At 44.6% G+C, this 18,537-nt stretch overlaps 1 protein-coding gene across 1 annotated transcript in view; it reads right to left on the bottom strand.

Annotated features, from left to right (window-relative positions):
* The window catches only part of ADGRB1 (adhesion G protein-coupled receptor B1), a 276,533-nt gene that overhangs the window by 192,126 nt on the left and 65,870 nt on the right, over window positions 1–18,537 (bottom strand). The window contains exon 2 of the mRNA XM_085221766.1: window positions 7,673–8,593. Within this exon, the coding sequence (XP_085077892.1) occupies window positions 7,673–8,420 (748 nt within the window). The 5' untranslated portion in view covers window positions 8,421–8,593. The remainder of the gene's footprint in view (window positions 1–7,672; window positions 8,594–18,537) is intronic.

The following is an 18,537-nucleotide window of genomic DNA, read 5'->3' as shown; positions in this document are numbered from 1 at the left end:
AGGGAAGCATAGAAAAGCAATCACCCCCCATGTCTTATTCCAGTCTCCAGAAGATCCTGAAGCAGAAATCGATGTAGATATTATTCTGCATCAGTCCCACGGTCTTGACAAGAGATTGGTCAGCAACAATTCACATCTCTGTCCTTCAGTCTCCACATTCAGTGGTAGGACTGGTGAAATCAAATGAAAAAAGCAGCTACGTTCTTGGCTGTTTTTCCTGCTTTCCTAGAATCATAGAATTGTGGAATCATTAAGGTTGGAAAAGACCACTAAGAACATCTTGTCCAACCCCAACCCATCACCACCATGTTTAATAAGAGTAATGCTGAAAGAGCACTGCTGTGGCAAGAAGATGGGACAAAGCCAGGACAGCTTGTTCAGGAGTATGGAGCTGCAGTTTTTATCCCTCCAAATTCTTTTGCTTCCTTATTGCTTCCAAGTACTGGGAATATCCCAAGCCAGTAACTCTTCATTTGACTGCACAGACCACTCAAGGCCCATTGAGAGATTCAGCTTAATGAGCTGTGTGGCAATTATCTCACTATCAAAACCAGAACCAGGGAACAAAAAGGCATATATTTAAACTCAACAGATCTGCAGCTCTGATGATGCACTAAAGCATATCCCTTCTTAGCTTGTTTTTTTTCATCCTGTCGATATACTGAAATGTAAGATATCAATATCAGATTGCTGCCTGCAGTAAGTGTAAGGAGATGGTGTACCAAGTGGAGAGTCAGCAACTGGAAATGACATTGGCAGAGCCACACCAGGGACACAGAGATGCTTAATCCTCCTTCGGTTAAAGTGTCACAGAGCCACACTAAGTGATACTTGTTAAGAATCCAAAAGCAGTTTTCCGATTTATTTAGTTCAAGGTTGCTTCAGTGCTGCCTCGAAGGTTGACAGGCTCTTAGAAGACAGAACCAGCACCTATAGATATCACAAGAACATAGATTACAGAATCATAGAATGGCTTGGGTTGGAAGGGACTTCAAAGATCATCTAGTTCCAATCTCTCTGCCACGGGCAGGGTTTCCAGCCACTAGGTCAGGCTGCCTGGAGCCCCATCCAACTTGGCCTTGAAGGGATAGGACATCCATAACTTTTCTGGGCACCTCACCACCCTCTCAGTGAAAGTTTTCCCCCAGCATCTAATGTAAATCTCCTCTCTTTTAGTTTTAAACCATTCCCTCTTGTCCTATCAGTATCTGTCTGTGTAAAAACTTGATTTCCCTCCAGGAAAATGTAGAAGAAGGGACAAGTTGAAGAGGTGACAGTGAAGCTCTGGAGAAGGTAATCTCTACTGCTCTGCCCAGCTTAGAAAGAAATTTGCTTGGAGCTGACCTGTCTGCTCTCAAAGCACTGTTAGATAAGCTCTCAACCTTTTTGAACTTCTATTCATAGCCTGTTAGCCCCAGCTCCTCCCCTCCTGGATCTGTTGTCTGCCAGACTTTTACAGAAGTTGGGCTGTGCACAAACTGCTAAATCCTGACTTCACATGAACTCTATGAGAGCTACATCTAAATATAGAAAGAAAAAAAAAAATTAAAAAAAAAAAGTAAGAAAGAAAGAAAAGAAACCACACCATTCTTTCACTGAAATGTGGGAGAAACTCAAAAGCCCTATTCCCTGAGGAAGAGAATCCGCCTAGTTAGACAGCTCAGCACCAAGGAAACCAATGATCAGTCACCTGAAAAACTCTGTGGATCCAGTTCTCTTGGAAGGACGATGTTTCCCATTTTGCAGCCTGCTCTGATTATTTAATACATCAGAGGTTCAGGGTAGGTGGTGAAAAGGGACAGAAATTGTTCTGTGAACCCTCTCTTCTGAGCCATTAGCATCCTCAGTCTCATATTCAGCAGTGAGGGCTGTGAGGTTGCACTGCAGATGTGATGATTTTGAATCTGATGTCTGTGTTTCCCTGCATTGAATTTCACCCCATATTCCCATACGAAATATTTTGGGGCAGCTGCTATGTATTCTAAATACGAGAGGACGTTAAACAATGATAAATGTTTGGGGAAAATAAATAATAAAGAAAAAGTGCATAATTGAAAGGCTGGGCCTTTCACCAGGGCTGCTACTCATTACAGTACATTACCCATAAATGTCCCCTCATCGCAATAATAGCAATAGCTGCCTGTAAAATTCCCTTGGAAATTAGATGTAAATTCCACCTTTAGTCTTTTTTCTACAACAACAGCACATTCTGATGGTAATTGCTGATGTTTCCACGTTGTGATCATGTGCACAATCTGTTGGATTCATGATGGAAATGATAGCTTCATTTTTCTCAGTTTTTCCCTCTATCTCCCAAACAGATCTGAGATCTGAGTTTGCAAACCAAGTCAGGAAAGCCCTTTCCCAGCACTCAAAAAGGAATTTCCCACACTAGCCTTGTCCCATAAATCACCCCAATAACCACACACAATTGGAGCTGTACATATGGAGACATTTGGGATCCCCTGCAGCAGATAAAGGGAGGAAGGTCTTCCATTTGAAAGACAACAGACTGTTTAACTTTCTCCTCCCGGAGCTCTGAAATGTTGTCAGTTCTTGGTCATTACTACTGAGGTTTGGGCTTAAATTGGGAAGATGACAGATGAAATCCTTCATGTTTTTAAACAAGAACTGGTGGAATCACCGACCATAGAAGTTTTCAAGAAGGATATATTTTAATGGGCATGGTGGTATGGGTCAAGGGTTGGACTAGATAATTTTAAAGACCTCTACCAACATAAATGATTGTATGATCCTATGACAAGATAACAAAAAAAAATTTATATGGTATAATACAATATGGCAAATACAGATGGAGAAATGAGGAGATGGAAAGCAGCACAGCTTCCTTAAGTAGAATCATAGAAAATTTAAGGTTGGAAAAGACCACTAATGTAATCTAGTCCAGTGGTCAACTCATCACCAAGTAAGTTCATGCTAAGAGAAAAGAGAGACAATGAAACTGAACCCACTCAACTCCCATTGCCACTTTGTCTGCAAATCCAAAAATGAGGCAAATACAAAGCCAAATTCCTTTCTCCACAAACCCAGGGGAATGAACTAGGTGGATTCTTACTGGGAGGATAGAGCCTGTAGTGTAGGGAGAGGCCAATAGAGAGGCTTGAGAACCTGCTCCTAGGCAATTACTCACTTTATCAGTTCCTAAGCTTTCACGGTCACTACAGCTGACCACAAACATACAAAATGATTTATTGACTTCCTTCTACCCTGAGGGAGATTCAAGGGAAACAGCTGCACCAAACAACATGATTCCTGCAGCAGGGAGGAAGGCAGCTGGTTCTATCCTATGCTTCGAATGCCGATGCTATGCAGAAGCTCAGTCCTATGCTTAGGCATGAAGCAAAGCCCCAAATAACAATTAGAGGTTTGGAGGATGTGTCCACAGAGAGAGATTTATGAACCTCAGCCTACTTAATGCAGCAGAGGTTAAGAAGTAACTTGTTCATGAGTCTATAAATGCCTCTCCAAACAGTGGAGGATGGACACTAGATGTATTCTTAATCTAGCAGGCAAAGGAAGAAAAACATCTCAGGGCTGAAAAAGTGAAACATCATAAAAAATACAATGAAGCAATTGAGCATTCAAGAGGAAGGAGAGTCTGCACCTGTTGAGAGCAAAGGGAACAGAAAAGCAATGGAAAAGTTTATCATCAAAGGCAGGAAAATCCCCAGCACTTCAAACCAGTTATACCCTGATTCATTGTTGGTTTTTGTTTTTTTTTTTTGGTTGTTTGTTTGTTTGTTTTGAGAACTGAGCAGGTCCATTTCAATCTCAGTTTCAAGTTCTCTGCTGGAATGAATTGGCAAAATTCTCTGGCTAAGACATGGAACTGATCAGCTTTGTTCATCATAAAAATCCCTCCAGCCCTGAAGCCATCTATTTTACCACTGCACACGATTAACTTCGTTCTGCAGTCCGCATCATCAATCCCTCTGAGAGGTGGGGATGTGCAAAGCAGTAGGACCAGCACTTGATGGTTATCTCTCTGGGTTATCACAATGTGACAGCATTGCAGTGGCCTTCCAGGAACAGATTACAATGAGACAGGACTAATTAGACATCCATTAAGTACCTAACTCAGCACAGCACTTAAGCACACATTTAACCTTCTCTCATTACAGTGTCACATCATTGTCCCATTTAAAGCTCCAGTCCTTTTTGCATTAAAACTAGCTTACACCTGGAAGGGCCACCAGGATTTCCAGATCTTCTAGACCTGTGTTTCAGGAAGCATGCCCATCTGCAGACCCAGAGGGCCCCTATCTCTAACCTGCATGTGAGTGACTCCTAATAATGCCAACTTTCTTTTCCAAAGAAGATTTTACCTCTAAACATTAAGATCCACAAACAATCTCTGTGTTATTCCTACGCTGCCTGAATCAACTAAGAGTTGATGCTGCCCAAAAATCTTTTCTTCATTTAATTACATGGGCAATAATTGTCCACAAGCATTTCTATGAGCCAAGTACGAGGGCTGCCCCAAAAATAATGCCTCCTATTTTACTGTGACAACAGAGGTGGATGCTGATGGTATGGCAGTAGAGGGTTGAACCTTCCCATCAGTATTCTGACATGGAAATGCATATAAAGCAAATGTGTGGAATTGAATTCCTCTGAAAAAAAAAAAAAAAAAAAAAAAAAAAAAAAAGAAATGGCACCTATTGACATTCAACAATGCTTGCTGAACCTTTATGGAGACCAAACAGTGGGTATCAGCACAGTGGTGGGTGGCGCATTTCAAGTGGCGACAGAGACACTGGGTCACCTCTGCTGGTATGAATTCTTCCTAGTGCATCATATAGGCTCTAGTTCATCACTTGTGAAAATGCATAACTAATGGTGCTGTCTGTATTAAAAAAAATGTTGTTTTGTAGCTGACAATTTGCTCTATCAAAGAGTGTTGTTATGCTATTTGTTGTAGGTTGCATGGAAATAAATAGCAGGCATTGCTTTCAGAGAAACCTAACAATAAACGCAATGGCCAGGGTCAGCCATAAACTCCATGCTCACGCCCTATCCATGGTTAGAAGATCTGTGACTTGCTCAATAGCAGAAATTGCATCTTCCAGCTCTGCTCTTTGGCCACCAAAGCCATGTCCAGCCTAATTGATCTACTCTTGAACTGTTCTTGAGAATCTCCTAGTCCAACACACAGCCTATATTCTCCGTTCTTTGTTATACATCCCAAGATGAGAAATATGCATTTTCAGAAGGAATCTCATCCCAAATACTCTGTGAGCCAAAATGCAGTCGCTTCTAAGACAGTGTCTTATTGTATCCTTTGTAAATTTGCACCCACTTGCTTTGGAAATATCCTAGGTACAGAATAGGCACACTGGGGAAAAATAGGCTCCATGTTTCATGGTGTCTGGGTATTTGGCAATTCCATACATGCTTTGAAAATCATCAGACAAGGGTAGTGCAATAGAGACATACACCCTTGTTCTAAGACAAAAGTGTCAAGACAGGTTCCAAAACAACAAATGACTCAGGAAACAGCAGCAAAAAATATTGTTTAAAAAAAAAAAAAAGAATGTTGTAAATACAATCAGGACAACAATAACAGCAATAATCATCAGCAGCACTCAGAAACCAGGAACCCTGTCAAAATATTCCACCCACAAAATGCTGCTCAGGGATCGCTGGCTCTCTGTCCAAATTGGATCTCGCCTCCATCCTCCTGATCAAGCCTTTGCAAAAATCAAACCAGACACAGTGACAGACAGAGCAGCACACAGAGAGGCCAGGCGCCCTGCAAGCTTCGTTTCCATGTAGATGACATCCCACCAGCGACGATGCTAATTCTGTGCCTTCAATATGTAGCAGATGTGAGCAGCCAGCAAAAAAAAAAAAATAAAAAAAAAAAATTATCTATGCTCTCTACAAATATTCAGCGCACAAAAAGGATTTGGATATATCCACCTTTGAGCCTCTTTCATATTTATTTTCTAGGGACATTCAAGCACTCAAGCTGGACTAGAAGAGATCTTTACAAAAGCCAATATTAAGCTTGACTGCTTCAGGATTTTCTGAAAATCTTTTTTCAAATTTCACCTTTGGTTGCAATGGAAAAGGTCGTGCTGCTTGGGTTGAATGCAAAAAAAACACCCAATTGGCACATGCGAAGGCTGACGCATGACTTAATGGAGCTCACATCACTCCGAGGAGGCAGCCAATGTGGTGGTACTCCTCACAAGCTGTTCACACAGGAGAAAAGGGCATTACTAAGAAATCTGAGATCCAGGGAGTGAATACTGCGGTGTGCTCATAGCCAGAGTGAGAGGCACAGCTGAAGAACTCATTTGTAGGATTTATGGCTCGGCTGTGTGCCTCCACGTATCGATTCGCAGAGCAGTGAGAAACAAAATCTGCTCAAAATACACTGACGGAAGCACTAATACCTGATCATATCCTAATCTCTCAGCTAACTCTGGGCTGTGATCTGCAAGAAAATCACACCGCAAAGCCTGGACCCGTGCCTGATAACCCCCTGCCTACTGCAAGTAAATTTAGCCTCTTTCCACCTGCAGAACTGCACAGAAATTCTCCCTGTTGGGGATGGCTGCAAAATCCAGGCAGGACCTGCAAAGCCCTGACCCATCTGGATGCCAGCTTTCTGCAGGTGGCAGAGGACATTCTGGTTTGAGACCTGAAGGAGGTAAAACCCTGAGGCGTTGTTGAGGTGCAGATCTGAACTTCGAAGAATTGAAACTGCCCTCCCCACTGCCCGTACTCCCTTTTAGCATCATGCCCCTGCTTTACATAAGCTGCCTGCTGGCAGGTGGGATGGGAGAGGAGAAGAAACACAGCAGAGCGGATATGACACAGGCACCAAAATAGCAGCTCTGCTTTATGACCATCCAGTTCCCTTCTGCTTTGCATGGCACTTACCACCCATGGAAATCACTGCGAGGAGCATTTCCCTGCTCTGAACACTGCCAAATGTCTCAGCAGCAGCAACACACCAATATCAAATCTCAGGAGCACCTCATCCTTATTCTCAACCTTTTCTCATGTCCCTTCCCAATCCTTTTCATGGTCTCTGTCATACTCAACATCACAAAGAAAACAAAACACTGACAAAATACCTGAGGAATGGACCCAAGCAAAGGCACTGAATGGCCCCATGCAAGCAGTGTGGTTGAGCTTTCTTGTTGAAAACCTCCAGCAGGAAAATAAAGCTGTGAATCTGAGAACGAAACAAACATGCCTGCTGCTGCCACTCACCCAAACCTAACTTATAAATCAAGTTTTCCCCATTAATTTAAATAGTCCACAGGGCTGCTCTGTGTTGTCCACCTTGGAAGGTCACTTGGATTCTGCCTCTTCTTGGACATTTCTAATTGCAATGGGGATCTGCTTGGCCTCAGATTAGACTTATCCTTCTCCACTCTGAGCATGCAGAAGTAAAACACTTCTCTTGAGGAATGAGCCCTGAGAAGGAATGGAATTATCTGCGGCACATTTAGGGTTAACTGCTCATGAAGGCCACCTTATGATCTGCTAGATCTTCCTAGAAACTAGCAAAGAAACTTTCCATACCAGGTATCTACAGGACCAAATAGACACATGGTAGAAACAATGTGAGATACAGAAGGGAGAACCCAACCAACCTTTCCTCCCCAACCACCCCCATCTGCCCTTCACTCACCCAGGAACTCCACTCCACTGCTGTCCTTGGGGCTGCTCAGGCAATTCTCTAAGTAAATTCCATCCTTATAACAATCTTCTTTCTTCTTCGGGAACCCCAGGATCTCGCTGGCTTGATCTAGGACCTCCCCTCCTGAGCAAGAGCACGGAGTCTGCATAATGCCACATGGGTGGGAGCTGCTGCTGATAGCCAAGCACGCATCCAGCCACTTGCAGAGCATCTGGCATGCAGCTTTGCTAGGATTCCTGTTGCCCACCACGAGGTATTCCACCGAGAAGTCTCTCTCCTGAGCCTTGATGGGTTTCCACCGCACCGGTCCGTTCTCTACTCCTGGAGGTGCAGTCTGCTTCATCTGGAGGAACTGTTTGTTAGACTGAAGAAAAGCATAGCGGGTCGACCCATCACAGAGCTTCAACACGTCGTCAAAGCTCTCCATGCCCAGGTAGGTGCGGGTGGATTCCAGGAAGGAGTCAAATTGGTAGGTGCGGATGTGCTGGTGGTCACATATGCCGGTAGGTTTGAGGATCTTCATGTACAAGGTATATCTCCGAGGGTCAGGGTTCTGGATAATCCAAGAGCAGAGTGAGGAGTTCAATGGGAAGACGGCAAAGGAGGAGAAATATCCAAAGAATTTCCCCTGGACCAAAGTGGTGCAGGGAGTTTGTGCCAGGTCCAGAGCGACCACGGTCCACACAAAGTAGAGTGGCGATACCAAAAGCAGGTTCAGGGCAGATCCAATGCTCCTCATCCTAGGTCTCTGGTCCTCTGGAACTCAAAGTAAATGTCAAGCAGGTGCCAGATCCTGGACATAACAGGGACCAGCTTAGAGGAAAAGTGAGAGTTTAAGTGGCTCTGGATCAGAAATCAAGCCAATCCTCCCATGTCTGGATTTGAGCTCCCTCCTGTGGCCATCAACAACACCTGGAAAAAAAAAAGAAAAAAAGGGAAGGAAGGAAAGGAGGAGGGGAGAGAAAAAGAAGAGATTTGGGATTTGTTCTTGATTTTTTTTATTAACCCTTTGCAAGGTCGACAATCCAGGCAGCATCCCTGATCCCAGTGCTGGTGGAGATTCAGCCCCACGCCATCATGAGGTTTGGAGATGTCCCCATCTGTTAGATGTCCCAGCCTGATGTGTCTCCACACTGGGACAGTGTGACCCGTAGTGGAGGACAACACAGCTTTTCTAGTTCCCCCCTTTTCTAGTTCCCTCTTCCTATGCATTGCCCGTGCTGAGCTGAGAAAAGCCTTTGCAGTGATTTCTAACCCTCGATCCAAAGAAAGGAGATGAGGACTGGGAGCCATGCGCTCAGCATAGGAGAGATGAAGGGGTCTGAAGATGGATTTCAGCTTTTTACATAAAAGGCAGTCACCCTGGCTTGCACCCACCCCTGTGTGAAGGTTTCCTCTACCAAACTCAGACTGCTTCTGTGGTCTTAAACCCACAAGGCAAGCATTCAGATTCTCTGCATAAGTGTAAACAACCCAGCTTCTCTGCTACTAACGTTGGGATGCAACCCAAAAATAACTCTGACCCTCTGAGATGTGCATCTTATTGATCAAAGACCAAACTGGTCAGGAAGGAATTAGGGTGAAAGACATGCTCAGGATGTGGAAAAGGGCATTGAGTACAAGGGGGCACGTAGATATATACCTTCTCCCATCACAGCCAGCAGTTCTGATCCTCTTTACATCCCCATCATGTCCACATCGCCACCCGTAACCCTACCCTCTCCCACCTTGTTCCTGGGTTCCCTGATTATATATACCAAAGTTTTATCTCTGCACTGATTCTCTTCTGTAAAAGCTTTTTTTTTTTTTTTTTTGCTTTTTTTTTTTTTTTTTTTTCTGGAAAAGAAAGGGTTAGGTAACTGTAAAGTCAGTTCCACTCTTTGCAAACTGGGTTTCAGCTGAGCTTCAAATCATTGCAGCCTTTGCCAGCCAGCAGATTCCTGAGTGTCTTTTAGACCTGACACTAATCAACGTGGAGTCCAAATGCGTTTGCACTTAAATTTTTAAGAAGTCACATCCCTGCTCCCATCAGTGCATCGCAGCCTGCAGAATCTGCAGTGCACATCTCCCCGTGCCAGCCTTGGGGGCTGGATTTCAGGAACAGCAGCCTGCTCAGTGGATGTGCAAGTAGCTCATGGTTGCAAGGAAAACCACAGGCATCAAGCAAACATCCTATAAATTTCCTGAAAGGTCATCATGATTAGCAGGAGGGGTTGCCTGCAGATGACTGTGAATGCCTTAAATATCAGCTTTGGTGAGCAAAGCATGCTTGCCTACTGAAAAGGAACAAAGAGGAGGGGACCTTTTTCTTCTTTGCTCCTTTGCTTTAGGGCAATTCCTGAGTATTTAATGCTGTTTGGTAGTGGGTGCATAGCTTAAATCTATCTGACCTTCACACCCATGCGCCAGCCAGAATCGTTCTAACCTCTGGTCCAGCTCATGAAGAAACCTGCAGGAGCCAGCATGTGCCTCCATAGCAACGAGATGATAAGACAGGGCTGAGTGCTGATGGCTTGTGCCAAAATCCAGTCCCTGATAGTGACTTCAGCATGTGAGATCCATCCTGCCTTCCATTTTTCTTATGCCAGCCACAACTCTGTTACTGAATGAAGACACAGAAAGCATAAAATGCACCCTCCTCTTGCCCCTTTTTGGGAAAAATACTGTAAAAGTCAACAAACTTTAACTAAACAGACCCGTTAATGGGACACTGTGTTATGGTTGTTAGGCCTCAGAATTTATTTCCCCTGAATACAGCCCCATCTGGAAGATTTCACCATAAGGAACATAAACATTTTTTCTCCATCAGTTGACTCTTACTGAAATAGGGATCTTTTCTTAAAGCACAAGAAGTGAGTAAGCAACCTTTCCCCTCCATGCCTGTATCTCTGGCTCAATACACATGGGGAATAAGTGATGGGCAGTGGTTTGGATGCTGCATTTTAGCAAAGAGATCAATCTTCTATCCTTTAATCCAGCAAAATCCCAGCAAGGACGTACAAAAGTGTCTGTAGTCTCCATGTGAGGAGTTGATATAAATAGCATGAAAAGACAGGTTATCCCACTGTTGAAGATCACAGTTCAATGGCACACAGGTCAACTGGCCTATAATCCCATGGTAGTTGCCACAGGTAGTATCTAATTAGCTTGGATCTCTCTCCATGCCTTGTTCCAATCCTTAGCTCCAGCCTGTACAACATGTCAACCATATTCCAGTGAGAGAAGAGTTTGGCAGAGACTTTGCTACAGAAAGGCTTGAGGACAGCAGGTTACTGTGAAATTTCATGGACCATCCCTTGTCTGTATTTCACAAGGACAAACCAAAGGGCAAAAATACATGCCTGGTGAAAGACAACTTTTCATACTAAACAGCCATAGAAAGAGGTCCCAAAGACCCTGCCTTCTTGATTTCTTTGTGTATGTATTAGAGATGGTCAAATGAAGGGTTAAAAATGCTCCATGCAGCTTCACATCATAGCCAGCAACCATAGTAGCCTTTTTGCATTTCCTCTTGCTGAGCATTTGCCACCCCACCCTGGCACACACTGAACCAAGCACAGTCAGGAATACAGCACCACATAGCCTTTGAAATTTAAACAAACCCAGGCAAAGACTGTATCATGTATTTCACATAGGACCTGGGCTGCTCAAGGGATCTTCACTGGTCCCTGAAGTTTTTTGCCAGCCTCGATGAGCTGTTTGGTGGTGCCCCTCATTGTCCTACAGCAATGGTGAATCTGGGGCTAAGGCTGCAGATTCCCTCCACTCTCACATCTGCGTGCCACATCTGGCCTGGAAAGATCACCCAGAGAGGCTGTGGATCTTCAAAACCCATCTGGACATGGTCCTGGGCTGAAGGTATTCCTGTTTGAACAGGGGTTGGACCCCATGGACCCAGAGGTACCTTCCAACCTCAGCCATTCTGTGATCCTGTAACTGTATGGGATGAGTGTGAGCAGGGAGGCACTGGGGCTTACCCTGACTCTGCTTACACCTCTTTTTCCTGCCATGCTGCATAGTCCTTCATAACAATTCACTTCATCCCATCAAGACTAGATTGTCCAAGGAGGTTGTAGATGCCCCATCCCTGGATTCATTTAAGGCCGGGTTAGATGTGGCTTTGGGCAGCCTGATCTAGTGGTTGGCAACCCTGCACATAGCAGGGGGGTTGAAACTAGATGATCTTTGAGGTCCTTTTCAACCCAGGCCATTCTATGATTCTATGGTGATTTTATGACCTCACAGATGAAGATTTTCACGTTGCCATGCCCAGCTTTTCAGCTGTGCCCCAGCACAGTGATCTCAGCTCTGCACAGGCAAGAGAAGACTATCAAGCACATGAAATCTGAAGTGTTCTCTGCTTTGCAGGCTCTGTGTGTTGCCCAGTGGGATAACAGCCACCCTTCTCAGCATTGCTGGTGACAGGGGACTTTCAGTGCAGTAGTCTGGGTTTGGCCAATGGAGGGCACTGTTAGACATGCACACAAACACACACACACACACACACACACACACTCACTCACTCACTCACTCTCCATGTAAAAAAATAAATAAATAAAATAAAATAAAATAATGGGAAAAATAGCAAAACAATGAGTGCAGAGAAGGCATTCTTCTCCAACACTGCCCATAGAACCTTTCCAAATACCCTGATCAGCCATATCCCAACTACTCTCTTTCTGCCCATGTGCTCATATATGCTATTGTCCAAGATTTGCCTCACTCTGCTTTTCTCTCTCCTGACCTTGCTACACACTGCTGACATCCCAGCAGGGTGAAAGCTACTGTCATCAAGCTAATCCTCCGTTCCTGGGGCTTCCCATAAAAAAAAATCCCTCGATATCAAACAAAATATCCCTTTTGCCAGAGGCGGAAAGCTGTCTGGCCCTGCAAAGCTCAGTCCCTTGTTACTGTGAGAAAACATGGGATATGAATATGCTCTGTCCTTACTCACTGCTAACAGAAGAAAAAAAAAAAAAAAACGCTGCAACCACTTGGAATTTTTCTTCTTGCTACCAAGGCAAATGAGCAAAGCACGGTGGAAGTGCCTGGAGAAATAATGCAGCATTCGTCATTCCGACAGTGCACGGAGAAGTCAAGGAGGGCTCAGCCCTGACTGCTCTTCCCAGCACCCAGAGAGGAATGGGGCTTGGAGCATCCTCTCTTCTAGTGCTTAGAATCATACTTCTTGCTTATTTTTAATGATCTGCTTTCTTTTTCTTCTGTCTTCTACAAGGAGTTCCTTTACTCTCACTCTTTCCAAAAAGAGTTCATCTATGAAGACTTTTTGGCAGTTCAAGTTGCCAAAGTGGAAATCAGCACCTAAAGAAGGGAAAAAGATGGGTTGGTGGGCATTTCAGGGAAATCCCTTATGTCTCAATCTGCCCCTCCAGAGGGATTTCGGGGACACATTGTGAAAAGGATGCTATACCAACACAATTCCCTTGTGGAAGGAACTTCTGCAGCTGCATGGGTCAGGATCTGACCCAAATCCTGAGAGCTAGACATGGACAAAACCCTTATGGGAAGCAGGCAAGGGTCAGATCAACAGGAGTCCAGCCCTGTTCCTCTGCTGCTGTTTTGTACTTCTGCAGGGATCCCTAATGACCTAGTACATTTGCTACACCACTGCAGAGACCAACATAGCGCCCACTGCCTCCATCCATCTCAGTCTCCTGAGTGTAGATTCTCATCTCCCAGCTCTACTAATAAATCATGCTTGTGCACACTAAGCATCCTTCATCCCAATTAACCCTAAATCAATCCTGGAAAGTTGCACATTTGGGAAGTAGACTCCAGGAGGTGTGGAACAGCCTGCAGGAACAGTGTGAGTAGGGTGGAAAGTGTTTGATGCCATGATCGGGAATTGCTTGTGGGGACATCCTGATATTGTATTAACAACCCTGAAAATAGAACTGCCTTCTTCAGAGCACACTAACTAAAGATGGATCAATGATTCAAACTCAATGATGAAAGAGAGTCAGGCCCAGTTCCTAGCTCTGCTTCTTTGTTTTACTTTTTCAGTGAATGGGATCAAGAGACACCTGAGCAACAAGATAGAACCCTAAAATCTCAGACCCTGAAACACATTTCTGTAATGAAAAACTGGCAGACAAAGAGGGACAGATGTTCTCCATCTGCTTCCAGATGTGGCTGCCCAAGGGAATAGAGCCCAAGGCTTTGCAGCACCTTCTGTTGGTTCAACGCAGCCTCAGACAGCTGTTGTGTGTACATTTGGCATCTTTTAAACATCACCTCAGCTGGAGCTGCAGCTGTTTGTCCTCAGCATTCCTCAAATAGAGTGCAATATTATTGGCATAGCCTGATGGGAATATAAATCAAGACTTGGAATTTCCCAAAGACCCCATGGTGTAGGGATGGGTTGGATGCCAGTGCATTTCAAGGTCAAGGAATTTATAGGGTTCTTGACAGGAGGTATCCGTTGCAGATCATCAGAACAACATATCTCATTTTCCATTAGAAGAGCAGAATTATACCCCTGTGGTAAGACACAGTAGATTTAGAGTAGTAGCTGTGCTACACTGTTCCTGGGCATTTCCTCACTCCCAAGGGAAAACACAGCTCTCCTGATCCCAATGAGATGTGTAATTCCTCCATGCCAGCATCACTTGCACCCCTTGTCTTCCCCAGCTTCTCTTCATCATCAGTGGTATCTCCCATAGAGTAGCATACTGCTAGACACCCCCAAGATTATCCTCACAAATTCTATAAATCTCCTCCTGCCTTATTTCTTCCCATAAATACTTCACAACCAGACCTTTGAGGCATTTTTTCCCTCCGTTTCTCAGTATGAAAGTTACACAAGAGGTCATCTGAGGGCAAGGTCATCATCTTGAGTGGCAGAAAACAGGCAGGAGCCACACCATTTCCCCCTCCACTCATTTATGCTGGGAACTGCAATATGATTGATTGGAAAGCCAGCAGGAGGATAAAAGCATTGTCATTAGCTGGGGAGCTAAATGGGAGCCCCCGGGGTTTGGGGCTGGTTAGAGGGGTCTGGATGAGCAGGACAAAACTCGTGTCCCTATAGCTAAATTATCTCCCAAAGCAGAGCATCTTTGCCACAGTGCCTAATGCTGTCTCCTGAGCTGTGCCTGTTGGGGTGGTATTTGTTGGCTGGGGTCTAAACCATGCCAGGAACTATCCTGAGATGTGCAAGTGACCATGGGCCAGTGCTTGTTGTTTTGTGATATTAGGTGCAGAGACAGCCAAAGATTCACACCTGAATAAAGCAGGGTAAAGAAAAAACTATTGCCTTGGACAGACCACCTAGAACTCAGTTCCTGGTTAGCCTATGGACTTCACTGAACTGAAAACCCACTGGTTTGTGTGATCATCACCTACTCCATAGCAGTTTGAGGAAAGGACAGGAATGGAGGATGAAAATCCACTTATCTGCTTTTGCCATCATGTCCTAGGATCTGCAGTAGTTCAAGTCCTGGTGATTTCCATTTTAACATACTCCAGATCCTGACATGGCTGGGTGTAATCAGCAGTGGGGGTGATCACAATCAGAGGCCAGTTACAAGCCTTGGATGCATAGAATCATAAAATCATAATCATAGAATCATAGAATGGCTTGGGTTGGAAGATCCCAGCCCAGAATACACCATTTTAATATGAGCTCTTCTGCTAACTTCTATGGCATTGTTCTCTGTCTCCATGTTCATGCCTCAGTTTCCTCATCTAGCAATGCTGACACTACCCCAATGACAGTGATAGATTCTCCAGGCAGCATCTGGGTAGAGAAGGAAAGTCTACATAAGGACTCAATTTTCTACAGTAATTATGCCTGTACACCATGCTCAGCTTTTTGAATGCTGCAGTCTCAGCGGTTAAAAGTGGACTGAGAATGTTTTCCCTTCTGACACCAGGAATTCAGCTCATAATTTTAGGCATTCAGTTTCCTATGCCCATTGAGGATGTCTATTTAAAGTGCAAGCAGAAATACCATGAGATGGTGTTGCTCAGATTTGCAGTTTTCCTGCATGTTTCAGCAGGAAGAATATGGGGCCTAGGCACGTGTCAGAGCATACCACCAAAAATACTGATTATTTGAGGAAACTAAAGTCATATCTGTCCCTTGCCTCACCTTCCCCCTTCTTATATTTAGCAGAGAACTTGAAATGGTTGTACTACCTATACAAATGATTCCAGTTTATCCTATATTGTCTGAAAGAAGGGGCTCTAAAGTCCTCTGGTAAGATACTAGAGAGGGAGAACAGGAATGTCCCGAAGTTATAAATAATGTAAAATTGTCCAACCCAGAGAAGGTGAGTGTGGGATATTTCTTCCAAGTTGTTCACAGCCCCTTAACATGGAAAGAATCAGGAATGCACCTGATGTCTCAGAAGTTTTGGATCCAGCTATGACCTTGAAGCAGTTGGAGTTTGCAACTTGAACTGACGAAAGAAAATAATGATAAATATGTGCATTTCTAGATCAACTTCTCTCCAAGGTCCCTAAGGGACAGGGGGAGCAGGAGTGCATTAAGCCTCGTGACGCAGAAAAGCCATCCTTACTGACCCCAAAGACTGAACACAAACAAAAGGAAGTACTTTTTCACACAGCTTGTAATTCAATTGGGGAACTCATTGCCACAGGATGCTGTGGAGGCTAAAGGTATAAAAGACTGCCAAAACGGATTAGAGAATTTGTGGAGGACAAGTCCATCAGTCACTGTTAGACATGATGGTCTGAATGCAACCAACAGTCCCAGAAGCGTCTACTCTTCTTCCTAGCAGTTAAGAAGGTACAGCTGGGGGAAAAGTCTGTCCTTCAGTCTTATATTGTGCATCCAGATAGACTTGCATGGGCCTTTCCATCTTCCCAAAATATCTATTCTTGTTTTTGTAATAGGGAGGTGTAGGGTTATTAGCAACCACCCTATACCACAAGATGTATGTCTTCACTACTAAATAAATACTGGCCAGAGCTTAAGACCAAATGGAGTATCACAAGTCCCACTGAGGAGGAAAACACTTGAACTGGCTTCATCTGTGTTGCCTCTCCAATCCTATGCTATGGCCTGCATTGTGCCATTGCACTGCTTGGGAGAGAGATGGTTGGGCGGGCATTCTGCCATGAATCAAACCCAAGGGAATAACATGGAGCTGCATCAGGGGAGGGCCAGGTTAAGTATTACGAAAAGGTTATCCACCAGATGTCGGTAAGCATGAAACAGACTCCCCAGGTCACAGTCCCAAGCTGCCAAAGTTCAAGGAGCATTTGGACAATGCTCTCAGAAAACTGCTTGAATTCTGGGTGGTCCTTTGTGGAGCCAGGATCTGGACTCAATGATCCTTGTGGGTACCTTCCAACTAGCATAAACCATGATTCCATGAAACCCCTCTGGAGCATAATACCCATAGTCATGCTTGAGCTAACTATTGAGCCTTCTAAGATCCACTACCACAAATCCTAAGAAGCTTGTATGCACACAGATAGGCAAAGGGATGCAATCATAGCACAATTACGAGAGTATTCCTTGCATCTCATCTATCAGCCTCACAAGCAGCTCAGGATTTACATAAATGAACCAGATGTATGTTTTTCCTGTTTTCAGTCTTTCTCTCCAGGAGCCCTTTAGCAAAGTGAGATGAGAGGAAGGATTGCTTTGTGGTGAGGGGCAAGTACAGCAGATATTGGGAGGCACTTCCCAATAAATTCGAGTTTTATTTAATCACAGGTGATGCTGGAGGATATTACGGAGTGATTTGTGCTGGTTTGGGGCTGGTGTTAGCTGTCTGTGTGCCACCTTGATGAAGATGAAGGATTGGAGAAGGATGGTTTATATTTATTTTGAGAAGGGCTCGGGTGGTGTTTCATCACAGATGACAGCAGAGCCTGTGATTTTCATGTGCTCATTCATTTTGTATGGGTTTTCCTCCCTGGTCGGGGACACAGGCAGATAGGGCTGGAGTGAGGAGCTGGAAGGGAGCTGGAGGTTTACTGCAAACTGACAGGGTTTAGATATAGTTTTCTACCCAAGACACTGTTAAAAGAGACCTCAACAGCAAAGCCACATTCAGGCATTTCTTCTGCTTCTAGTTTCCCCCAGAGATTTTGAGACTCTTCCTCCTGCTTCCAGCCCTGCACCTGTTTAGAGAAACCTCAGCGTGCAACGAGTTAGGTGTTCCCTGGCAGCCCTACAATGACAAACACATGTGTGCAGACCAGGAATCAGCCTCAGTAAGCTAGGAACTGCAGAAAAGAAAAGCAGTCCTTCCAGGAATGTGCCAGGAGGTGTGGCTCTCTGCCTTTTTTGCTGCAAAAGTAGGTTGGCAAGTGAGACAAGGTGGACATCCTCAGTCTCATGACACTACCAAGAGGGTATGTCATATCTCAGCATTCTGTGATGGGCTGAAATCCAGATCGGGCTGGTGGTGAGTGAAAGCCCCCACCTCGTGCGAGACACAATGAGCAGATGGCCCTTCTTTTGTTCCTAAAGAACAGGAATTCACATGTCAACTAAATGCTAATTTGCCCTTTTGCTGTCTGTCTCCACGGGCTACGTCTACACTACCGAACTAAACAGAGAGCAGGGACTGTTCTCTGGCTCTGGAGCCAAGCATGGCACAGCTTGGAGCCACACACCTCAGCTCTCCTCTGCAAAACAGGCTGGCCTCATCCCACAGGCCTGCAGGAGACAGTCCCTTGGCTCAGCCATCTTCCAGACTGTGTCCTGGCACCATCTTGAGCCAAAACTGCACCAGGGAGCATGCAATAAATTAAATGGTCCAGACAATCATGGGACTGCATTCGTGCTTGCATTTAATACCTTACTTATTAACAAGGAGAGGCATAGCCTCAGAAGGAGGGAGTGAATGGACATG

This window comes from Meleagris gallopavo, chromosome 3, assembly GCF_905368555.1.
Source record: "Meleagris gallopavo chromosome 3, MGAL_WU_HG_1.1, whole genome shotgun sequence".
Classification (NCBI taxonomy): domain Eukaryota; kingdom Metazoa; phylum Chordata; class Aves; order Galliformes; family Phasianidae; genus Meleagris; species Meleagris gallopavo.
Note: the sequence above shows the minus strand (reverse complement) of the source record. Positions and strands in the feature narration are given on the sequence as shown.